This window comes from Coregonus clupeaformis, chromosome 1 (genome assembly GCF_020615455.1).
Source record: "Coregonus clupeaformis isolate EN_2021a chromosome 1, ASM2061545v1, whole genome shotgun sequence".
Lineage (NCBI taxonomy): Eukaryota > Metazoa > Chordata > Actinopteri > Salmoniformes > Salmonidae > Coregonus > Coregonus clupeaformis.
In genome coordinates this window covers 33,612,043-33,637,248 of record NC_059192.1, presented here as the reverse complement: position 1 = coordinate 33,637,248, position 25,206 = coordinate 33,612,043, and the positions used below count along the sequence as shown (strand labels likewise).

General features: G+C 44.9%; 1 protein-coding gene across 5 annotated transcripts in view; it reads right to left on the bottom strand.

Moving 5' to 3' along the window:
* Positions 1 to 1,294: 1,294 nt before the first annotated feature.
* Positions 1,295 to 25,206, bottom strand: part of LOC121567065 (myosin-binding protein C, fast-type) — a 55,423-nt gene continuing 31,511 nt past the window's right edge. For all 5 annotated transcript variants that reach the window (XM_041877011.1, XM_041877020.1, XM_041877017.1 and 2 more), the window contains 25 exons: positions 24,006 to 24,074; positions 23,564 to 23,712; positions 23,272 to 23,389; positions 17,307 to 17,355; positions 17,028 to 17,087; positions 14,840 to 15,009; positions 14,566 to 14,698; positions 12,171 to 12,295; positions 11,386 to 11,491; positions 10,984 to 11,147; positions 10,591 to 10,756; positions 10,230 to 10,336; positions 10,028 to 10,057; positions 8,164 to 8,306; positions 7,682 to 7,946; positions 7,353 to 7,541; positions 6,925 to 7,059; positions 5,984 to 6,151; positions 5,567 to 5,655; positions 5,098 to 5,293; positions 4,615 to 4,754; positions 4,069 to 4,228; positions 3,771 to 3,907; positions 1,846 to 2,032; positions 1,295 to 1,415 (listed from right to left, as the gene is read on the bottom strand). In XM_041877011.1, the coding sequence (XP_041732945.1) occupies positions 1,381 to 1,415; positions 1,846 to 2,032; positions 3,771 to 3,907; positions 4,069 to 4,228; positions 4,615 to 4,754; positions 5,098 to 5,293; positions 5,567 to 5,655; positions 5,984 to 6,151; positions 6,925 to 7,059; positions 7,353 to 7,541; positions 7,682 to 7,946; positions 8,164 to 8,306; positions 10,028 to 10,057; positions 10,230 to 10,336; positions 10,591 to 10,756; positions 10,984 to 11,147; positions 11,386 to 11,491; positions 12,171 to 12,295; positions 14,566 to 14,698; positions 14,840 to 15,009; positions 17,028 to 17,087; positions 17,307 to 17,355; positions 23,272 to 23,389; positions 23,564 to 23,712; positions 24,006 to 24,074 (3,290 nt within the window). In that variant the 3' untranslated portion in view covers positions 1,295 to 1,380. The remainder of the gene's footprint in view (positions 1,416 to 1,845; positions 2,033 to 3,770; positions 3,908 to 4,068; positions 4,229 to 4,614; positions 4,755 to 5,097; positions 5,294 to 5,566; positions 5,656 to 5,983; positions 6,152 to 6,924; positions 7,060 to 7,352; positions 7,542 to 7,681; positions 7,947 to 8,163; positions 8,307 to 10,027; positions 10,058 to 10,229; positions 10,337 to 10,590; positions 10,757 to 10,983; positions 11,148 to 11,385; positions 11,492 to 12,170; positions 12,296 to 14,565; positions 14,699 to 14,839; positions 15,010 to 17,027; positions 17,088 to 17,306; positions 17,356 to 23,271; positions 23,390 to 23,563; positions 23,713 to 24,005; positions 24,075 to 25,206) is intronic.

Genomic DNA, 25,206 nt, shown 5'->3' with positions numbered 1-25,206 from the left:
GAACAGGGAGGTTTTCCAATGCCTCACAAAGGACACCTATTGGTAGATGGGTAAACATAAAAAAGCAGACATTGAATATATCCCCTTGAGCATGTTGAAGTTATTAATTATGCTTTGGATGGTGTATCCCCAGTCACTACAAAGATACAGGCGTCCTTCTTAACTCAGTTGCCAGAGAGGAAAGAAACCGCTCAAGAATTTCACCAATGGTGACTTTAAAACAGTTTCAGAGTTTAATGGCTGTGATACAAGAAAACTGAGGATGGATCAACCACATTGTAGTAACCCTACAATACTAACCTAATTGAGGAGTGAAAAGAAGGAAGCCTGTACAGAATAAAAGTATTCCAACACATGCATCCTGTTTGAAACAAGGCACTAAAGTAACACTGCAAAAAATGTGGCAAAGCAATTAACTTTTTGTCCTGATACAAAGTGTTATGTTTGGGGCAAATCCAATACAACACATTACTGAGTACAATTCTCCATATTTTCAAGCATAGTGGTGGCTGCATCATGCTATGGGTATGCTTGTAATCGTTAAGGACTGGGGAGTTTTTCAGGATAAAAAAGAAACGGAATGGAGCTAAGCACACGCAAAATCCTAGAGGAAAACCTGGTTCAGACTGCTTTCCACCAGACACTGGGAGATGAATTTACCTTTCAGCTGGACAATAACCTAAAACACAAGGCCACATCTACAGTGGAGTTGCTTATCAAGGAAACAGTTAATGTTCCTGAGTGGCCGAGTTACAGTTTTGACTTAAATCTACATGAAAATCTATGGCAAGACCTGAAAATGGTTGTCTAGCAATGATCTTCAACCAATTTGACAGCGCTTGAAGAATTTTGAAAAGAATAATGGGCAAATGTTGCACAATCCAGGTGTGGAAAGCTCTTAGAGACTTGCCCAAAGGTGCTTCTACAAAGTATTGACTCAGGGGTGTGAATACTTATGTAAATTAGATATTTCTGTATTTCATTTTCAATAAATATGCAAACACTCATTCCAAAAACATGTTTTCACGTTGTCACCATGGGGTATTGTGTGTAGATGGGTGAGAAAAAACATATATTTAATCAATTTTGAATTCAGGCTTTAACACAACAAAATGCGGAATTAATCAAGGGGTATGAATACTTTCTGAAGGCACTCTTTGTTATTTCTACTTACTCTTGTAACAACCTACTTAAACAAGCGTGCTGAATATTCTGATTCTATGTATTTTATATGTACTATTCTGATTCCACAAAAATTGAAAATATGATCAAGAGGAAATAAAGACAATAGCCAAAACTTCAAGTTTGTTTTATTTCAATGCATTTTTCAAGACCTACTGAAACATTGTGAATGTATTGCATTATTAGCTTTTCTGCATCTCATTTCTCATCTCCTTCCTCCTTGTCCTTGAGAGCTATGGAAAGAGGAGAAAATGACAGCGGTTGCAAAGGAACATTCAGGTGCTGTTCATACTGCATGGTCAATATACGTGAGATAATGTACACCATAGAACCTCATTAAAAACGAATACATTTAATAAATCCATCAACCATATAAAAAGTAGTATTTTTGAACCCATGGTGTTGTTTCCATTACAATGACTATCATTCCACGATTGTGGAAAGATATTGACTATTGTTCCCTTGGGTTGCTACAAAGCAATCTTTCTCCTCTCCCTGTTTCGTTCTCCCCATCCTTTCCTCTATACCCCTCCTCTCGATCCCTCCCTCTCTCCATACCTCATATCGCCATCTTTTTTTCTCCCTCAATCCTTTTCCCCATCCCTGCACTCCACCCCCATTCTCCCTCCACCTCCCTTCCCCTCCGTCCCTCTCCATCCATACCTCGTACGAGCAGGGTGCACTCCACGACGTCCTCCCCCAGAGGGTTGATGGCCTTGCAGGTGAACTTGCCCCCGTCATACTGACTGGGTTTGCGGATGTTCAGGGTCAAAACCCCCTGGTTGTTCTGCATCAGGAACCTAGGGTTCTCGTCCAGGGGAATCTTGTTCCTCAACCACCTGATCTTAGGCTAAGTCGGAGCCAAAGAGAGACTTGTGTCAGCGGCTTCATGACACGTATGTGACCTTAATGGCCTTCAATGTAATACAAATCAGGGATTAAACAAAAATATGGTAACACTTTATAAACACTTTCATGAATAAGCCATTTGAAATGCTTGTAAATGTTTAGAAATGCGTAGGTATATACAGTGCATTCGGAAATTATTCAGACCCCTTCCCTTTTTCCACATTTTGTTACGTTACAACCTTACTCTAAAATTGATTAAAATATTTTTGTTCTCATCAATCTACACACAATACCCCATAATGACAAAGCAAAAACCGGTTTTTAGATTTTTTTGCTAATTTCTTACAAAATAAAAATCAGAAATACCTTAGAGCTCAGAGACAGGATTGTGTCCAGGTACCCAACATTTTTTACAGCATTGAAGGTCTCCAAGAACACAGTGGCTTCCATCATTCGTAAATGGAAGAAGTTTGGAACCACCAAGACACTTCCTAGAGCTGGCCGCCTGGCCAAACTGAGCAATCGGGGGAGAAGGGCCTTGGTCAGGGAGGTGACCAAGAACCCAATAGTCACTCTGACAGAGCTACAGAGTTCCTCTGTGGAGATGGGAGAACCTTTAAGAAGAACAACCATCTCTGCAGCACTCCACCAATCAGGCCTTTATGGTAGAGTGGCCAGACGGAAGCCACTCCTCAGTAAAAGGCACATGACAGCCCTCTTAGATTTTGCCAAAAGGCACCTACAGGACTCTCAGACCATGAGAAACAAGATTATCGGGTCTGATGAAACCAAGATTGAACTCTTTGGCCTGAATGCCAAGCGTCACGTCTGGAAGAAACCTGGCACCATCCCTACGGTGAAGCATGGTGGTGGCAGCATCATGCTGTGGGGATGTTTTTCAGCGGCAGGGACTGGGAGACTAGTCAGGATCGAGGGAAAGATGAACGGAGCAAAGTACAGAGAGATCCTTGATGAAAACCTGCTCCAGAGCGCTCAGGGCCTCAGACTGGGGCGAAGGTTCACCTTCCAACAGGACAACGACCCTAAGCACCCAGCCAAGACAACGCAGGAGTGGCTTCGGGACAAGTCTCTGAATATACTTGAGAACCCGATCTAACATCTCTGGAGAGACCTGAAAATAGCTGTGCAGTGACGCTCCCCATCCAACCTGACAGAGCTTGTAGCGTCATACCGAAGAAGACTCGAGGCTGTAATCGCTGCCAAAGGTTCTTCAACAAAGTAATGAGTAAAGGGTCTGAATACTTATGTAAATGTGATACTTCAGAGTTTATTTTTAATAAATGTACAAAAAAATCTAAAAACCTGTTTTTGCTTTGTCATTATGGGGTGTTGTGTATAGATTGATGAGAATAAAAAAATCAATTTAATCAATTTTAGAATAAGGCTGTAACCTAACAAAATGTGGAAAAAGACAAGGGGTCAGAATCCTTTCCGAATGCACTGTAAATCCCTTTATGAATATTCATAAATGTGCATGTATGAGTTTACCATACAGTATATGAAATTATATTTCTGGTTGGCAAACATTGTTTTTTATTGAATTCACTCTAATGTGCATTCACGACGATGAAAGAATACTGAAAACATTGACACATCCTTTCAGGTCAGTGGCCATGAAGATGATAACAAGGTAATTGGAGACATTTAGGACAGAGACACAATTTTCCCCCCTGCATCTACAGTTAGAGTATTCGGACTGTTTGTCCCAAAATACATACCTTGGGGAAGCCCCTGACAGCACAGCTGATGGCGGTACTGTAGCCTGCCACCACAGACCTGTCAAGCAGGGGCTGTATGAACTTGGGGGCGCTTTGCATGTCCTTCTCCTTAAATGGAGGTGGGTTGTATTCCAATCCTGAAGGAAAGGAAAGGGAGGTTATTATACGGTGAATTAATACGGAGTGGTAATGAATTCATACTGTAATGGATGTCTCTGAAACACATTATGTTGTGAAAATACTGTATGCCTTGTTGATATAATGTATGTAAGTATGTACAGCACACACACACACACACCTATCTTAGGTATGATGGCTGTGTCCTTGCTGAGGCAGAAATCCTCACTCTTTCCAACGAGGTTCTCGCTGAAGACGCGGAACATGTACTCGTTTCCCATGATCAGGTCTGAGGCTGTGCAGTTTGTCCTCCTGTTGTGCTCATAGACAGTGAACCATTCCTAGAGAGAGGGAAAGAGAGAGAAAGATAGAGAGAGAGGGGGGTGGGGGAGAGAGAGAGAGAGAAAGAGAGGGGTGGGGGGGAGAGAGAGAAAGAGAGAGATAGAGAGAGAGAGGGGTGGGGAGGGGGGGTGAGAAAGAGAGAAAGTGAGAGAGAGAGAGAGAGAGAGAGAGAGAGAGAGAGAGAGGTTAGTTGTAGTGATCTGGTGTTTCAAGTTACTTTAAGAATTCCACAGTGTCCATTACTAAAGAATTTGATTTGGTTCTAGTTGCTTTTTTTCCATTCCCCGTGCCACATCCTATACAGTAGCCCATAGCTTTGCTTTGCATACTGGGGGATGGAGTATTTGATCCCTTTGTCCCTACTGTATATGCCCTCCTCTCTCACATTGGTCTTCTTGTCCGCCTTCTGTATTGTGTAACCGGTGATCTCACAGTTGCCGTCGTCCTTCGGTGGCTTCCACTCCAGCGCAGCGTTGAAGCCCCAAACGTCTGTGATCTTCACTACCTCGGGAGGCCCAGGTGTCTCTGATTGGACAAAAATATGTGGTCATTTTGTTACGATTAGGATGAGAAAATGGCACAATATTTACTACAATAGGACAATTACAGTGGCCTAAAGCAAGTATACTGTCTACTTCGTGGATTGGAACCCACGACACAACAATGTAAAAAGCCAAGCCGTTTCTGGTTCTGGGGGCAACAGTAGCTACTTCAGGTCTCAGAAAGGCAGTAGTGATGCTAAATGACTTAGCCATCGGCTTCACTATGATCCTGGGTTGTGTTCATTAGGCATTAAACGGACGGAAAAGGGGAGGAACTGCCCTAATAAACAGGACCCTTATGTCTTCAGTTGTCTTTCATCTCTTACCTACGATCCTGATTTCCAGAGTAGCCCTGGCCTCCATGTTCTCAATCTGCAGGACCAACTCGTACTTCCCAGAGTGGGCTCTCTCAGCCGAGCGGATGAACAGGATAGAGTCCACTTCGGAATTGCGTATGCTGGCAACTCGAGCGTCAACCACTTCCCCATCCTTGTACCATTGCACTTTGGGGCGTGGCTTACCCTATTAGACACAAGGTAATACTTTGTTCAGAATAGAAACAAATGAAGGGCAAAACAGTAGCTGTCAATGGCTAACTGCAGTGGTACCTGGTAAACCAACTTCACTAAATAATGGGCACCTGATAAGCTGTTCAAGCTTGTCCCATATAGAGTGATTCTGTAGAAATCACAGCATTCAAGATAGCTTTGGATCATACGTCGTACTACTTTAGTTCAAATCAAAATGGTGAAAATACACAAATCGCGGTGTAATGGGTAACTTTTAACAACAGACCTGGAAGGGGATGGTCATGTTGATTTTGTCGCCCACTCTTCTGATGTACTTCTGTCTCAAGTAGCGAGGGAGGCGGATGTTGGGCAGTTCTGAGAGAGAGAGAGAGAGAGAGAGAGAGAGAGAGAGAGAGAGAGAGAGAGAGAGAGAGAGAGAGAGAGAGAGACAGAGAGAGAGAGAGAGAGAGAGAGAGAGAGAGAGAGAGAGAGAGAGAGAGAGAGAGAGAGAGAGAGAGAGAGAGAGAGAGAGAGAGAGAGAGAGAGAGAGAGAGAGAGAGAGAGAGAGAGAGAGAGAGAGAGAGAGAGAGAGGTTTTAAGTTGTCTACTCCAGATTGATGTAATGATGAACCACATACAATACAACAGGGTCATGTTCAGAAGGGCACACAGTCCTATTCCTATGGGTGACAGACACACTCACCCACGATCTCGCGGATAGTGACGGGCTGGGCCAGGCCGGTATGGGGGCTGCGTCCAGCAATGTTCACGGCCACCACTCTGAAGTTGATCTTCTCCCCAGTGGGGAGGTTGCGGACTGTGTAGGTCTGTCTGTCCACCGGCTCATTGTTAGCCACCACCCACTCCGTGTCTAAGACCAAAAGAAAGGGAAACAGACTGAGGTGGAAGTGATAAATGAGGTTTGACCGTGTGGTACGTAAGGTTTGCCCATGATAAATGAGGTTTTACCATGATTAATTAGGTTTTACCATGATAAATTAGGGTTGGCAGTGATAACTGCATCTCAGTGCTTGAGGCGTCACTACAGACGCCCTGGTTCGATTCCAGGCTGTATCACAACCAGCCGTGATTGGGAGTCCCATAGGGCGGCGCACAATTGGCCCAGCGTCGTCCGGATTTGGCCGGTGTACATTTTACATTTACATTTACGTCTTTTAGCAGACGCTCTTATCCAGAGCGACTTACAAATTAGGCCGTCATTATAAATAAGAATTTGTTCTTAACTGACTTGCCTAGTTAAATAAAAAAATTAAAAAAGAGGTTTGACCATTAATGAGGTTTGACAGCAATGAATGTGGTTTGACAGTGTGATAAATTAGTTTTGACAGTGACAAATTAAGTTTGACAGTGATAAATCAGGTTTGACAGTGATAAATTAGATTTGACAAAGATACATGAAGTTTGACAATGTTAGACTATAGTGTTTGACACAGGGCATAGGAAACGTACCGTTTCTGTAGCTATGTTACCACAACTTTTAATACACAATCAATTACTGTATTTGGCCAACATTAATTTCATGCCATTGTTGAATTGACACAAATCTGTGTTTAGACACAGCTAGGACTAATTCAAATTCCCATTCAAAAGTGATAACAGTCTTATTTTGTCTCACACCCTCACCTCCCTCCTTGCAGTACTCAATAATGTATCCGTCCAGGCCTCCGGCACCGACCTTCTCGGGGGCCAGCCACTTCAGGGTACATGTGGTATCTGTGACATCATGTACCTTGAGGCCCAGAGGCTCACTGGTTGTAGCTGTGGTTGGAAGAGAAGGAGACAAAAGACAAGGAGAGAGGGAGAGTATTATTATTATTTTTTAAAGCGAACAGAGATGAGACAGATACAGAGACAGAAAGAGAAAGAAAGAGAGAGAGAAAAAGAGGGTGAAAAAGAAAGGAGACAGAAAAGACTGATAGAAAAAAGACAGAGGCAGTGAGGGAGACAAGTACAGAAAGAGAGGGTGGACAATACTGAGCGATCCAGAAAGACGTGAGACAACCAATAGTGACAGGGAGTAAACTATGAGATCCGTTTGAGACTCCACCCACCGATGGGCATGAAGGGTTTGGAATTAAGGCTGGGCTGGGACATGCCGATGCCATTGATGGCATACACTCTCATCTCGTAGAGCACGCCCTCAATCATCCTCTTGGCTTCGTACGTCACCCCCTCGTACACGTCAAAGTTGAGCTTCGTCCACCTGGTGGAGCCCTTCTTCTTCCTCTCCATGAGATAGCCTGAACGAGAGAGAGGAAGAGAATGAGTGACCCATCCATCCATCCATCCACCACATTGTTCTGTTACTAAAAGGGGTTACTCATGTTTTTAACATTAAAGTATTTCAGAATTTAAAAACCATGCAAAATCTTGACTGTACCTGTGACTGGTGCGCCTCCGTCGAACTTGGGTGGATCCCAGACCATGGTGGCACAGTCCTCTCCCACTGAGGTACACTTGACATTCTCAGGGCAGTCAGGCACATCAACAATCTTCACCAACAGATGAGCCTTGTCCTCTCCGGCAGGGTTAGTGACAGTGATGCAGTAGTTGCCCTCATCCTCTCTCTCCGCCCCCTCTATGACGAAGCAGCTCAGGTCCTTCCTGGCCTCCGTCCTCACACGCCCCTCCGTAGCTGTGATTGGCTAAGAGACAGGAAATCAAAACACGCCCATGAGCAACAGTATATTGTTAGCCTAAAAATAAGGTTTGTTTGGTTTCATTAATATATAAATTGATTAATGTTATATCATATCTGTATATAAACCATACCGGAAACACTCAAGCCAGAACTTGAGTTAAAGAATTAGCAACTAACTTCCATACAGACTCTTTATGTGAATTACTATAAGAAGTGCCTACCTTGTCTCCCTTTGCCCAGACGACAGTGGGAGCAGGCTCTCCAGAGATCTCCACGTCCAGGCGTAGCTTGTTGCCGGCCACCACGATGATGGTGTTCTGGGAAACCATGTTGCCGGTGGTGTCCAGGTGGATCTTGGGTGGGTCTTTATACACAAGGCAAATAACGGCGTGAATGTAAATGTAAATGTTAAGACAACGTTAAAGGTAATGTAAATATGAATGTTAGATTATTATCTACAGTATTTTGATTATTAATTTACACACACATATATATATATATATATATATATATATATATATATATATATATATATATATATATATACAGTGCATTCGGAAAGTAAAAAAAACATGTATTTACATAAGTATTCAGACCCTTTGCTATGAGACTCGAAATTGAGCTCAGGTGCATCCTGTTTCCATTGATCATCCTTGAGATGTTTCTACAACTTAATTGGAATCCACCTGTGGCTTCAATTGATTGGACATTCAATTGATTGGACATGATTTGGAAAGGCACACACCTGTATATATAAGGTCCCACAGTTGACAGTGCATGTCAGAGCAAAAAACAAGCCATGAGGTCGAAGGAATTGTCCGTAGAGCTCCGAGACAGGATTGTGTGGAGGCACAGATCTGGGGAAGGGTACCAAAACATTTCTGCAGCTTTGAAGATCCCCAAGAACACAGTGGCCTCCATCATTCTTAAATGGAACAAGTTTGGAACAACCAATATTCTTCCTAGAGCTGACCAAACTGAGCAATCGAGGGAGAAGGGCCTTGGTCAGGGAGGTGACCAAGAACCCAATGGTCACTCTGACAGAGCGCCAGAGTTCCCCTGTGGAGATGGGAGAACCTTCCAGAAGGACAACCATTTCTGCAGCACTACACCAATCAGGCCTTTATGGTAGAGTGGCCAGATGGAAGCCACTCCTCAGTAAAAGGCACATGACAACCTGCTTGGAATTTGCCAAAAGACACCTAAAGACTCTCAGACCAAGAGAAACAAGATTCTCTTGTCTGATGAAACCAAGATTGAACTCTTTGGCCTGAATGCCAAGTGTCACGTCTGGAGGAAATCTGGCACCATCCCTACGGTGCAGCATGGTGGTGTCAGCATCATGCTGTGGGTATGTTTTTCAGCGGCAGGGACTGGGAAACTAGTCAGGATCGAGGGAAAGATCAACGGAGCAAAGTACAGAGAGATCCTTGATGAAAACCTGCTCCAGAGCGCTCAAGACCTCAGACTGGGGCGAAGGTTCACCTTCCAACAGGACAACGACCATAAGCACACAGCCAAGACAATGAAGGAGTGGCTTTGGGACAAGTCTCTGAATGAGCTTGAGTGGTCCGGCCAGAGCCCGGACTTGAACCCGATCGAACATCTCTGGAGAGACCTAAAAATAGCTGTGCAGCGACGCTCCCCATCCAGCCTGACAGAGCTTGAGAGGATCTGCAGAGAAGAATTGGAGAAACTCCCCAAATACAGGTGTGCCAAGCTTGTAGCGTCATACCCAAGAAGACTCGAGGCTGTAATCGCTGCCAAAGGTGCTTCAACAAAGTACTGAGTAAAGGGTCTGAATACTTATGTAAATGTGATATTTCAGTTTTGTATTTTTTATAAATTTGCAAACATTTCTAAAAGCCTGTTTTTGCTTTGTCATTATGGGGTATTTTGTGTAGATTGATGAAGGAAAAAAACTATTAAATCAATTTTAGAATAAGGCTGTAACGCAACAAAATATGGAAAAAGTCAAGGGGTCTGAATACTTTCCGAATACAATGTACATTGATATATTACATATATTGATGTGAATCAATACTTATGACATTTATGTTTATAGTAATAATTTAGAAAACCTACCTTGGCGGGGGACATAGTCGATCTTAATTTCTGTTGAAAGGCAGACAAAATGGTTTTATTCATATGTGACTTGTACTGATGTTAAGGGACTTTATTTCCATTTAAACAGTATGTATAGGCATGATGTAATTTTCTGCAAAGTCTGAATTTGTCATTTTCCAAAAATTCTCATTTTCTATTTTTTTCTCTCTCTTTCTCTCACCCAGGAAGTTGAGTTTGGCGGACAGTGAGAGGGCATATCCATCTGGGACAAACGTGTAGTCTCCAGCGTCCTCGGGCTTGACTTCATCTATGGTAAGCCGATGCATTCTAAAACACATTAAGGATGAGGAAGTTGAGATACTTGCCACATTCTAGTTCAATACAAAATTACAGTCACAGCTCCTCGTAATTGTAGAATACAATACATACTGAAAATAAAACCGACAGTCCATGTGGTTATATATGACCATAACACATTACGTAGGTAAAACATAAACATAAGTTGATACAAAAACATAATTACAATCTAAAGTGCAGTCACTTGACACGTAACCTGTCCCCACGTCTCTCCCGTCCCGTACCTTCCGATGTGGGTCAGCTTGATGTGATCGCTGGGTAGCACCTCCACGCCATCTTTGAACCATTTCCCTGTCACCTTCTCATCAGACACCTCACACTTGAACATGGCCTGGTCCTCGGCCTTCACCGTCAGGTCAGCAATGCTCTGCAACACCTCCAGTTCCTTCTCTGAGGGGGCAACAGGGAGAGGGCAGAGAGGAATGAAGAGAATGTGGAATGAGAGAGACAGGGAGAGAGGGAGAGGGAAAAGTGAGAGGATACCCAAACTAGCATACCTACAAGTGTTTGCCCATAACATTACCAAAAAATCCACCGCAGATATAGGACTGAATTTGAATCACCATGAAGACTGAAAAATATTTGTCTAATCTTTTCCCTAAAACAAAGATTGGTACCTTCAACCTCCAGCTCTCCTTTGGTTCGCCCGCCGTTGGTGAAGCACCAGTACATTCCAATGTCTTCCAGTGTAGCCTCTTGGATGATGAGCATGTGCTTCAACCCGTCCTTCTTAAAGCGGTACTTCTGGGAGTCCCTGGTGAGTTCTTGGTCCTCAAACATCCTGAGGAGTGAGAGTAGGTGACATAGAAACACCTTAGTGAATTGTTAAGACACTAGGAACATAAAATGGTTCAGACCTACCAAACTGAACTTACTTTTACTTTTTTTTAACTTTGAGGTTAGTACTATAAAGTATACATTTGTACTACACAATTTATTAGTTAACACCATGTAAATACCATAAAGGTACCAGATTAAACAAGACTGTAAAATAAAGCATTACTGAAAGGTTTACTGACCAGTTAACGTGTGCTCCCTCCACAGACACCTCCACCTCAAACTCCACCCTTTCTCCCACCACCACGTGGTAATCATCCAGCAGCTTGGTGATGGTGACCGGGGGCTCTGGAGAGGACAACAGCAAGAAGACACCATTTTCATGTTCCTTAACTGGGACATTATTGTAAGTGCAGTGTAGAAAGCATTGTGTTTATTTCTTGTTACATTGGCTACACGGTGGCCCTAAGGGGCAAAGTAGTTTTGAAAATTGAGTGACAGTGAGCGTACACAACTTACACTTGACTTAAAAGGTAAGGATAACCTTCCAACCAGCTACTTGCAATGTTATTTAAATGTTTTGTACATTATTCAAAATCTTTTTGTTTTATGGTATTATTGTCATTATATGGATACTGGATGATTCTGATGGTCAAAGTTTCATTGCAAAAAAGATTACTATGTAAATGGGGGTCCCCTCATTAAATAAAGGATACATGGGTAACACTTTCCAATAAGGTACCCTTTATGATACATGACATCAACAAATGACAACTCCACACAGCTGTCACCATTGAAAAACTATTTTTGGTTCCAGGTAGAACCCTTTTGGGTTCCATGTAGAACCCTCTGTGGAAAGGGTTTTACATGGAACCCAAAAGGGTTCTACCATGAACCAAAAGGGTTCAACCTGGAACCAAAAAAGGTTATTCAAAGGGTTCTCATATGGGACCAGCTGAAGAACCCTTTTAGGTTCTAGATAGTACCTTTTTTTCTAAGAGTGTAGAAAAGTGAGAAGAAGGCATACCTTTGACAAACACCTCTGTGAAGGACTTCTCGTCCCCAACCACACACTCGTATGCAGCGTCGTCAGCAAGGCTACACTTGTTGATGGTGAGCGTCCGGATGTTACCAATTGCTTCTATGATGTACCTGGTGCACAGATAGACGGATAAACGGACAAATGGACAGACAGACAGACAGCAGCATAAATGAATGTTACAATGTCGTTTAACATTCTCCAAAAGCCAGTTTACAAGACATGTATAAGCAACATGTAAACTTGAATAAAAGGGCAATCTACAGTTTTATGAAAGTGATTGACCTGTCATTCGTTTAGAATAACTAATGCATGGGTTATTTTAGTCTTCTAAAGTGTTGCTCATTTTTCTTGTACCACAGTAAATCTCATAAAGAATATTAGAGTATTAAGTTAAGAGTTAGCTAAGAGTACCAAGTAATCGGATGTGAAGTACAGTAAAGGTAACCAAACTGTCACGAGGCCACAAGTAAACAACTATGACCATTCAATTAAGCCTTGTCCATGATAATGATTCAGACCTGGCTTTGTGCATGAGCAGGGATTTTTCTGCATAGAAAATGCTTCGGCGGGCAGCCTAAGTGTTTTTTCTGGCTGCTTAAGTCCAAACAGTTTTTAGTGTAAACTTAAACGACTAAAACCAGATACAAAGTATGAAGAAAAGATAATTGACCTATACATTCTTTTAGAATATAATCTTTGAGAACTAACAATCACCAAAATAAAAGAAAAAAATAATTAAAATGAATTGAGCAGTATTGATTGTGTTATTATGTTTGAGCAAAAGAACACAGCATTAGCCATGGCAAAATGAATAGCATTTTCAGGAAATTTGCTTTAAAACTGCAGCTCCATGGAGAAATGTGTAGAATTGCCAGAAATTGACTTAAAATTGCTAAGATTTCTCTACACCGCTAAAATTGTAACAAAAATTCAGCCCACCACCTAAGCCCCTTTTGATAAAAAAAACAACAAACAAAAAACCTGCATGAGGAGTTTATGTGCAGGGAATGATATGACTTGTCAACGTGACTTAATAATAATAATAATATGCCATTTAGCAGACGCTTTTATCCAAAGCGACTTACAGTCATGCGTGCATACATTTTTGTGTATGGGTGGTCCCGGGGATCGAACCCACTACCTTGGCGTTACAAGCGCCGTGCTCTACCAGCTGCGCTACAGAGGACTACAGTTGGTCACTGAGAAGCTGATTATGGCTTCCTATAAATAAAATGTGTTGATGGCAGCGCCATTTAGAATGATGGAGTTGTGGAGAGATAATTTTAGAGAGCTATTTTCCAGCGCTGCCAGTCAAGTCTAGGAGATGCGGAGACCACCATCTTAGCTTGCGGTAAATCAGATAGGGCCTACTGTCTAATTAATCACATATCTTGCATTGCACTGTACGCCGCCACTGAGAGACAGGACTCTGCTCTACCAAAGCATTCCAGAGAGAAGACAAAAATAGATAGGCCTACATTGCCTTTTGAAGGAGATTGTTCAACGGAAGGCTTACATGATGCAAAACGTCTCTTGAAAAAAAAGAAAACCTTGATCTTGTTGTCTGACTATTCCATGATGACCTAGTGAGTTTGCTTTTGGTGTTTTGGGTTAAGTCACGTTAACTAATCACTAGGAAACAGTCATATAGCCTATAGCTTCCTCACGTAAATAGACTTTTATGAATCTACTTTGTAAATCATTAGTTTCCATCTCCATGAATAAGCATTCCACTTCTGTCGCTCCCCCTTGCTAGTATTACGTCAGTAAGTTATGGCCATATCCTAACAGGAGATGCATGTGACTAGCTTATTTACATCAGTAATTTATGCGAAGGTTCTAGCTACGCCCTCATTTCTCAAGTTGGGGTTCGGCCCTCAGTCATGATAAACTCTAACCATAATGGCCCTCACTGAGCCTCAGTCTCCCAGTAATCTCTGCTAGGATGTGTGTGTGCGATAGTGTGTGTGTGTGTGTGTGTGTGGACATGTTTAACTATACCTTTTCAATAATAGTAAACCAAGAGAAATTTGACCAACTGGGGACATTTTGTTGGTCCCCACAAGGTCAAATGCTATTTCTAGGGGGTTTAGGGTTATGGTTAGAATTAGTGTTATGGTTAGAAATAGGTTTAGGGTTAGGGTTAGGTTTAGGAAATAGGGTTAGTTTTAGGGTTAGGGTTAGGAGCTAAGGTTAGGTTTAGGGTTAGGGTTAAGGTTAGGTTTTTGGGTTAAGGTTAGGGAAAATAGGATTTTAAATGGGACTGAATTGTATGTTCCCACAAGTAAGACTGTGTGTGTGTGTGTGTGTGTGTGTGTGTGTGTGTGTGTGTGTGTGTGTGTGTGTGTGTGTGTGTATTTGTGTTTATTTGTGTGCGTACTTGGCTGATGATTTTATCTCCTGACCGTTCTTCAACCATTTGACCTGGGCATTTGGGTCAACCACTTCCACCGTCAGTACGATTTTCTTGCCCTTATCCACAGAGTAGGCAGACTCCATTCTCTTTAGGAAAGCTGCAGGGGAAACAGAAAACATGACATTGGGTACAATTGTTGTAAGATTGGCAAGGTAGTTTGGTGAACTTTGAGAAACCTTTTTAAATTTTTTTTATATAATAATATTTCCCCTTCCCTACCCTCTCCTTTCCATCTTACCATCGCTGTGCTTGGGCTCAACAGTCTTCATCTTCTTTAGACGCTTGAGCAGACCCCTCAGGTCTGTAATGCCGTACTCAAAAGCAATCTTCTCATACTGGCTGGGGTGAGCGTCCTTCAGAAGGTCCCACACATCTTTCTTCTCCACATCTTCAACTGGCTTCTTCTTCCTGTGGGTGAAAGATGGAAGGAAGAAAGAAAGAGATAAAGATGAAGGTGAAGTGTCCGAAATGAAGAGAGTGGACAAAGGGAGAGGTTTCATAGTCAACAACACAAAAATCTATCAAATCAATGGTCATTCCACTGTGACTCTCAGTTTTCCATTTAATATTACTGTTACAAACGAACGACTCGTTCCAGCACGTTCTATCATACCATCCAATCACCTTTGTACGTGTAATTTAAAGGATAGGCTACATTAAGGGATGTACTGTACACTGCAAATGGATGTAGCATGAAAAATAATAGCCTATTAACAATAATAATGTAATCATATATACATTTTTGGTATGTACAGTGCATTCGGAAAGTATTCCGACCTCTTGACTTTTCCCACATTCAAAAATGGATTAAATTGTTTTTTTCTCATCAATCTACAGACAATACCCCAAAATGACAAAGCAAAAACAGGTTTTTAGAAAAAAATGAAAAATTAATAAAAACACCTTATTTACATAAGTATTCAGACCCTTTGCTATGAGACTTGAAATTGAGCTCAGGTGCATCCTGTTTCCATTAATTATCCTTGAGATGTTTTTACAACTTGATTGGAGTCGACCTGTGGTAAATTCAATTGATTGGACATGATTTGGAAAGGCACACACCTGTCTATATAAGGTCCCACAGTTGACAGTGCATATCAGAGCAAAAACCAAGCCATGATGTCGAAGGAATTGTCCGTAGAGATCCGAGACAGGATTGTGTCGAGGCACAGATCTGGGGAAGGGTACCAAAAAATGTCTGCAGCATTGAAGGTCCCCAAGAACACAGTGGCCTCCATCATTCTTAAATGGAAGAAGTTTGGAACCACCAAGACTCTTCCTAGAGCTGGCCGCCCGGCCAAACTGAGCAATCGGGGGAGAAGGGCCTTGTTCTGGGAGGTGACCAAGAACCCGATGGTCACTCTGACAGAGCTCCAGTGTTCCTCTGTGGAGATGGGAGAACCTTTAAGAAGGACAACCATCTCTGCAGCACTCCACCAATCAGGCCTTTGTGGTAGAGTGGCCAGACGGAAGCCACTCCTCAGTAAAAGGCACATGACAGTCCGCTTAGAGTTTGCCAAAAGACACCTAAAGGACTCTCAGACCATGAGAAACAAGATTATCGGGTCTGATGAAACCAACATTGAATTATTTGGCCTGATTGCCATGAGTCACGTCTGGAGGAAAGCTGGCACCATCCCTACGGTGAAGCATGGTGGTGGCAGCATCATGCTGTGGGGATGTTTATCAGCGGCAGGGACTGGGAGACTAGTCAGGATCGAGGGAAAGATCAACGGAGCAAAGTACAGAGAGATCCTTGATGAAAACATGCTCCAAAGCGCTCAGGGCCTCAGACTGGGGTGAAGGTTCACCTTCCAACAGGACAACGACCCTAAGCAAGACAACGCAGGAGTGGCTTCGGGACAAGTGTCTGAATGTCCTTGAGTGGCCCAGCCAGGAAATAGCTGTGTAGCGACGCTCCCCATCCAACCTGACAGAGCTTGAGAGGATCTGCAGAGAAGAATGGGAGAAACTCACCAAATACAGGTGTGCCAAGCTTGTAGCGTCATACCCAAGAAGACGCGAGGCTGTAATTGCTGCCAAAGGTGCTTCAACAAAGTACTGAGTAAAGAGTCTGAATACTTATGCAAATGTGATATTAAAGTTTTTTTTATATATACATTTGCAAAAATGTCTAAAAACCTGTTTTTGCTTTGTCATTATGGGATATTGTGTGTAGATTGAAGAGAAAAAACAACAATTTAATCAACTTTAGAATAAGGCTGTAACGTAACAAAATGTGGAAAAAGTCAGGGGTCTTAATACTTTTCAAATGCACTGTATATGATCCCTGGAATGTGGTAGGTGATCCCTGATCCCTGGAATGTGGTAGGTGATCCCTGATCCCTGGAATGTGGTAGGTGATCCCTGATCCCTGGTACTGTATGTGATACCTACATAAGGCACACAGTGTTAACAGTGCTCACTTTTTGGTAGCTTTCAGCAAAGCACTGAAATCCAGACTGCCTTCATCCTCCCCAGCATCCCTAATTAGAGAAAGACAGTACACAAAATAAGATGTCATTCTAGATTAAGCAGATTTCTATTACATAAAATGCAATGGACATTATATTGTGCTGAAATGCAGTCAAACATATTATGAATAGCACACAATCATACACGTATACAGGTGTGCACGTGCACACACACGCGCATGCACACACAAAGAAATACTAACAAGCTCAAACATGAATAAAAATGCTTACGTTCTTTTGAATGCGGCCATAATATCATGTTCCTCCTCAATAGCCACAGCTGGAATAAGAGGGATTGCATAAAGAACACATCTGGTTTACAGTTGCGTGCATTTAAACTCTAAACTGATTAGTCATTTAGCAGACGCTCTTATCCAGAGCAATTAGGGTTAAATGCCGTGCTTAACGGCACGGACAGATGTTTCACCTAGTCGGTTCGGGGTTTCGAACAAGCAACCTTCCGGTTACTTGTCCAATGCTATTAACGGCTAGGCTACCTGTGTCACGAATTCCGCCGAGACTGCTCCTCCTCCTTGTTCGGGCAGGCTTCGGCGTTCGTCGTCCCCGGAGTACTAGCTGTTACCGCTTGATGTTCTCTATGTTTGTTTGGTTTTGTCTTGTTGGTGCACATGTTTCGTATTATGTATTGATTAGGTCACCTATAAGTTTCCTTTGGTTTTGTTTGCAGTTGTGTGTTGTTGAACGCCTGTCCGTTGGTGTATGTTTATTGTTTTGTAGTGTTTAGTGTTTTACGCACCGTTTGCGTAATCGCTCGCCTCCTGTGTGTTGAGGCCCGTTATTTTTGTATTTGTCTATTTGACAATTTAAGTCGGTTCGACTAAGCTTCTGTGTCCTGCGCCTGACTCCAACACCGCATCCACATCAGCCCTTGACAGAACAACACACCAGAATATGGAGTCAGCAGGAGCAGCGGCGGCGACCGAGTTGCTGGAGGATCGGGTCAGCTGCCAGGACGCCAGGATCCAGCAACTCGGCTCCGCCATGCAGGAGGTTATGAACACCCTGCGCCGATGGGAAAGGGGAGGTGTGCCCACACCTCCTCCTACATTACCACCACCATCGGCCAGCCCCACCAGACCAGCTCCGGAATCCAGTGGGATTCGGCTCTCGCTCCCGAGGGCGTATGATGGCACCGCAGCCGGGTGTCAGGGGTTCCTCCTTCAGGTGAACTCTACCTGGCCACCATACACCCGGTGCCCTCGGGATACGAGAGCATTTCCGCCCTCATCTCCTGTCTCTCCGGCAAGGCGTTGGAGTGGGCCAACGCCGAATGGAGGGGAATAGACGCCGCCACCATCAGCTACGCGGAGTTCTCCCGCCGCTTCAGGGCTGTTTTCGATCACCCTCCTGAGGGTAAAGCGGCGGGGGAGCGTCTGTTCCACCTCCGACAGGGGAAGAGGAGCGCACAGGAGTTCGCCCTGTTTTTCCGGACTCTAGTGGCGGATGCGGGGTGGAATGAGAGGGCCCTCGTCGACCACTATCGGTGTAGCCTGCGTGAGGACGTTCGTCGAGAGCTGGCCTGCAGGGACACCAACCTGTCCTTCGACCAGCTAGACCAGTGGACATGTCCATTCGTCTGGATACCCTGCTGGCCACCCGCGGACGTCCCGAGTTGGGGCCGTCCATTCCATCCCCCAGTACCTCCGAGCCGAGCCCTATGGAGCTCGGGGGTGCTGGCGCTAGAGAGAGAAGGAGAGAGAACCCGAGGGGGGCCGTCCCCTGCACCAGCTGTGGCCGTGGAGGACACACTGCGGCTAGCTGCTGGGGAGGGTCTCCAGGGAATCGGGGCAACAGGTCGCGCACTGGGGAGTCATTTCAGGTGAGTAGGCACCCCACTCACCCAGAGCTCTCTGTTGTTCACTTGTGTATACCTGTGGTATTTCCTCAGGTTGCATCTCATTCCCAGCATAAGGCGCTAGTCGATTCAGGCGCAGCTGGGAATTTTATTGATCGGAAATTTTGTTCTAAGTTAGGGATTCCCCTCCTGCCCGTTGATGCACCCTTTCCTGTCCATGCCCTAGATAGCCGCCCGTTGGGATCTGGAGGTCACAGCGCCACTAAAGATGAAGACGCAGGGGGGTCATGAGGAGATTATTCAGTTGTACATAATTGACTCCCCTGCGTATCACGTGGTGCTGGGGCTTCCTTGGTTAATCACCCATGACCCCACCATTTCGTGGCAACAGAGGGCTCTCAAGGAATGGTCTGGCCAGTGTGTTGGGCGATGTTTAGGTGTTTCCGTTGGGGCGACCACGGTGGAGAGTCCGAACCAAGTGCCCGCAATGCACATTCCCCCTGAGTATGAGGATTTGGCACTCGTGTTCAGCAAGACGAGGGCGACGCGATTGCCACCTCATAGACAGGGAGATTGTGCGATAAACCTCCAGACAGGTGCGGCACTCCCGCGGAGCCATGTGTATCCTCTGTCTCGAGGAGACGGCGGCTATGGAGACATACATAGCTGAGTCCCTGAGACAGGGATACATACGGCCCTCCACTTCCCCTGCATCCTCGAGTTTCTTTTTTGTGAAGAAGAAGGATGGAGGGTTGCGCCTGTGTATTGATTACCGTAGTCTCAATCAGATCACTGTGAAATACAGTTACCCTCTTCCTCTGATTGCGAGTATGACTGAATCATTACGCGGAGCACGTTTCTTCACAAAACTGGATCTCAGGAGCGCTTATAACTTGGTGCGCATTAGGGAGGGAGATGAATGGAAGACGGCATTTAGTACCACCTCAGGTCATTATGAGTATCTTGTCATGCCATACGGGTTAATGAATGCTCCTTCAGTCTTCCAATCATTTGTGGACGAGATCTTCGGGACCTGCATGGGCAGGGAGTGGTAGTGTACATTGACGACATCCTAGTGTACTCTGCTACACGAGCCGAGCATGTAGCCCTGGTGCGCCGAGTGTTGGGGAGGCTGTTGGAGCATGACTTGTATGTCAAGGCAGATAAATGTCTGTTTTTCCAGGAGTCCATCTCCTTCTTGGGTCATCGGTTGTCAGCGTCAGGGGTGAAGATGGAGATTGACCGTGTGTCAGCCGTGCGTAACTGGCAAACCCCAACCACTGTTAAAGAGGTGCAGCAGTTTTTGGGTTTTGCCAATTACTACCGGAGGTTTATCCGGGGTTTTGGACAGGTAGCAGCTCCCATTACTTCCCTGCTGAAGGGGGGCCCGGTGCGTTTGCAGTGGTCGGCTGAAGCGGACAGGGCGTTTTGTAAACTGAAGGACCTGTTCACTTCGGCTCCTGTGCTGGCGCACCCGGACCCCGCTTTAGCGTTCCAGGTAGAGGTGGACGCGTCAGAGGCCGGTATTGGGGCAGTTCTGTCGCAACGCTCCGGCACGCCTCCTAAGCTCCGTCCCTGCGCTTTTTATTCTAAGAAGCTCTGCTCGGCGGAGCGTAATCATGACGTAGGGGTCAGGGAGCTGTTAGCCGTGGTTCAAGCCCTAAAGGTGTGGAGGCATTGGCTTGAGGGGGCTCAACACCCTTTTCTCATTCTGACTGACCATCGTAACCTGGAGTACATCCGGGCAGCTAGGAGATTGAACCCTCGTCAGGCTAGGTGGAACATGTTCCTGACCCGGTTCGTTTTTAAGATCACTTACATCCCAGGGTCCCAGAACGGTAAGGCAGACGCCCTGTCCTGGCGGTATGACACAGAGGAGAGGTCCATTGAGCCCACTCCCATACTGCCGGAGTCTTGTCTGGTGGCACCGGTGGTATGGGAGGTCGATGCTGAAATTGAGCGGGCGTTACGCACCGACCCTACTCCCCCAGAGTGTCCAGTGGGTCGGACGTACGTGCCGCTCGAGGTCCATGATCGTCTCATTTATTGGGCTCATACGTCACCCTCCTCTGGACATCCAGGTATTGGCCGGACAGTGCACTGCCTTAGTGTTAAGTACTGGTGGCCAACATTGGCTAGGGACGTGAGGGTTTATGTCTCCTCCTGCTCGGTGTGCGCTCAGTGTAAGGCGCCTAGACACCTGCCCAGGGGGAAGTTACAACCCCTGCCCGTTCCACAACGGCCGTGGTCTCACCTCTCGGTGGACTTTGTCACGGACCTTCCCCCCTCTCAGGGGAATACCACTATTCTGGTCGTTGTGGATCGGTTCTCTAAGGCCTGTCATCTCATTCCAATGCCGGGTCTCCCTACTGCCCTACGGACCACTGAGGCTTTGTTCACCCACGTCTTCCGGCACTACGGGGTTCCCGAGGATATAGTGTCTGATCGGGGTCCCCAATTCACCTCTAGAGTCTGGAGGGCGTTCATGGAACGCTTGGGGGTCTCGGTTAGCCTTACCTCGGGTTACCACCCTGAGAGTAATGGGCAGGTGGAGAGAGTGAACCAGGATGTGGGTAGGTTTCTGAGATCCTATTGCCAGGGCCGGCTGGAGGAGTGGTCGGGATATTTCCCCTGGGCAGAGATGGCTCAGAACTCTCTCCGCCACTCCTCTACTAACCTGACCCCTTTTCAGTGTGTGTTAGGTTATCAGCCGGTTCTGGCACCATGGCATCAGAGCCAGATCGAGGCTCCTGCGGTGGATGAGTGGTTTCGGCGCTCGGAGGAGACGTGGAACGCTGCACGTACATCTGCAGCGGGCCATCCGCAGGCAGAAGGGGAGCGCCGATCTCCACCGCAGTGAGGGTCCAGTATACGCCCCTGGAGATCGAGTCTGGCTCTCAACTCGAAACCTGCCCCTTCGCCTGCCCTGCCGTAAGCTTGGCCGGCGGTTTGTGGGGCCATTTAAAGTCCTGAGGAGATTGAACGAGGTGTGTTACAAGTTGCAACTGCCTAATGACTATCACATTAACCCCTCGTTCCATGTGTCTCTCCTCAGGCCGGTGGTAGCTGGTCCACTCCAGGAGAGTGAGATAAGAGAGACCCCTCCGCCCCCACTGGACATCGAGGGGCTCCGGCGTACTCAGTCCGGTCCATCGTGGATTCGAGACGTCGGATGGGGGTCTACAATATCTCGTGGAGTGGGAGGGGTACGGTCCGGAGGAACGGTGCTGGGTGCCTAGGAGGGACATTTTAGATCCATCCCTCCTGACTGAGTTCCACCGGAGTCATCCTACGCGCCCTGCTCCACGTCCTCCTGGCCGTCCCCCGAGGCCGGGTCGGCGCACGGCTGGAGCCGCGTGTCAAGGGGGGGGTACTGTCACGAATTCCGCCGAGACTGCTCCTCCTCCTTGTTCGGGCAGGCTTCGGCGTTCGTCGTCCCCGGAGTACTAGCTGCTACCGCTTGATGTTCTCTATGTTTGTTTGGTTTTGTCTTGTTGGTGCACCTGTTTCGTATTATGTATTGATTAGGTCACCTATAAGTTTCCTTTGGTTTTGTTTGCAGTTGTGTGTTGTTGAATGCCTGTCCGTTGGTGTATGTTTATTGTTTTCTAGTGTTTCGTGTTTTACGCACCATTTGCGTAATCGCTCGCCTCCTGTGTGTTGAGGCCCGTTATTTTTGTATTCGTCTATTTGACAATTAAAGTCGGTTCGACTAAGCTTCTGTGTCCTGCGCCTGACTCCAACACCGCATCCACATCAGCCCTTGACAACCTGCCGCACTTGTAATACCCCTTTCTTATGTTAAGAACCTTTGATTGTGCATTCATTGGAGTTTAACACATTTTTCGATACATCAGATAATGATAGGCTCACTGTTTAGTCATTTTAACTAACATTTAATCCAATAGCAAAAAACACATCATACAATCTTCTAACTGTTCTTTTTGAAATTCTGAATAGAAGGAATAATAGATGGTAAATAACATTTTCCATTCAGTATTTAGGTATAACTTGACATTGATCATTTTTTTAGGTTTATGGGTGATACATCATCACCTCCTGACAAAGGCTATGATGCCTTCTGCTCTACAGAACATACCAACAAAATATGCCTTTAACTTAAAGGGTCCCTTGGGTCCCTTGAGGCAGTGGTTCTTAAACCTCTTCTCAGGAACCCCCAATCGTTCCATGTATTTCATCCATTTCAAAGGTAGCACACCTGATGATTCAGCTCATCATCAAGCCTTGTAGATGAATCAGATGTGGTGGTAGTTAAGGGCTACAAATAAATTGTGAAATGTCTTGGGGTCCCTGAGAAGAGGTTTGAGAACCACTGCCTTAAGGGGACAGTGGTCAGTGTTCCCAAAACGTCCCACTCACCCTCCACGGAGATGTCAAACGCGCTGCTGTCACACTTGTCTTTGGAGGTGACCTCACACCTGTAGGCCCCAGCGTCACCAGGGACCACCTTGATTATCTTCATGTCCCAGGTGTAGATCTAAGTGGAGTAGAACATTTAAGTGTATGTGTGTGTGTGAGTGTGAGCGAGTGACAGAGAGAGAGAGAGAGAGAGAGAGAGAGAGAGAGAGAGGGGGATTGGTGATGCATAGAACATTCACACACTTTTGTCCTCTTCCCATCCAGCCAACCCCACCCACTTGCATAGACCTACCTTTGTGGCTCTGTCGTAAGTCTCTTTGAACTGCATGTGTTTTCCTGCCTTGCTGCCCAGGTCCAGCCACTTCCCCTTCAGCCATTTAATGGTGGGTTTCCTTGATAGCGTAGTAGAGTCCACTTTGGCAGTAAACGTAATGTCCGTTCCTGCCATTCACAATCAACACTCAGAAAGCCAGTAAAGGAGTATAATTTTGGCCATTTTCTATTTGTAAGTGTACCTATACCAAAGTTCCTACAGTACAGGTGAATTGTGTAAACTTCAGGGCAACAGGTTGGTAAAGTACATGACAGAATTAGGCCTACTGTAGTATTTATTTTCAGCAAATAACTACTCAATGCAAAAATAGCCTAGGTGAATACAAGGTAGTAAGACAAATTGGTATATGCATGCTAGGATGTAGCTAGTATTAGTCAACTGGCAGTGTTGTTTGTCTAACCTGTCACGGCAACCGTAGTCTCAGGGTGCTGAAGAAACAGTCCTGTAATCTCCTGCGACTGATGGGACTCTGAGGGTTGTGAGGGTAGAGATGAGAACACACTTCCAAACACACACATACACACATACGCACACGCACTCACAGATGTAGGATATTAATTTGATCACTCTTTTGTTGCTGAGAATTGTCCTGCTCCTGCACAGGAAGCAAGCAAAAGGAAGCAACCTGGTCTCATACCATTTTTTTTACATACATATTTTTAACAAAGAGATGTTTTGATGAGCACTAATCAGTTGTTTGGATACCTCTTGAAACACATACATACACACACAAGGAAGCAAGCACAAGGAAATAACCTGGTCTCACACCCTTTTTTTGTAACATATGCACGTTTTGAACAATCATAACAGACATTTTTGGATGAGCACTAATCCATTGTTTGGATACATCTTGTAACACACACACCCACATACATACACAGATCCAGAAAGAATCATAATACTTTAAACCCATATTAACTGTGCAGGAATGTTACCAGAATAATCAATACCACTGAAACAATTGTGAAAATCAACAAGTCATAAAATCAAGATACTGGACTGGACCACAGTCTTTCGACCATGACAGACAACGGAGGAATTGTTTCTTGTTATGTTTTACTTCTTATGGTGCTGCTGGTTATGCTAGGGGTCTCTAAATAAAGTAAAGCAGTTAATTTGTTACTATTAAACAGATTCACCATTTCACAACATCCAGAATTAGAATGCTATTTTCTGAAGTAATCAAGATTTTTGTCATCAAGATCTATGATTTTTTCCCCACAACTATGTGTTAGAGCAATTGAGTGTGCAGGTAGGCTACTTTACTACAACATTACAAAAAGTTGGTAAGACTTTATAATAGTGGTGGGCACCAATATCGATAATTCAGTATGATATCGATATCATTGGATATTGATATGAGCAAGGCATATCGTGATATTCGTTTATCCTTAAGCAATAAGGCCCAAGGTGTGTGGTGTATGGCCAATATGTAGTACCACAGTTAAGGATTGTTCTTATGCACAGTTCAAAGCGGAGTGCCTGGATACAACCCTTAGCCATGGTATATTGGCCATATACCACAAACCCCAGAGGTGCCTTATTGCTTTTATAAACCGGCTACCAACATATTAAAACAATAACTGACATATTTTCATAAA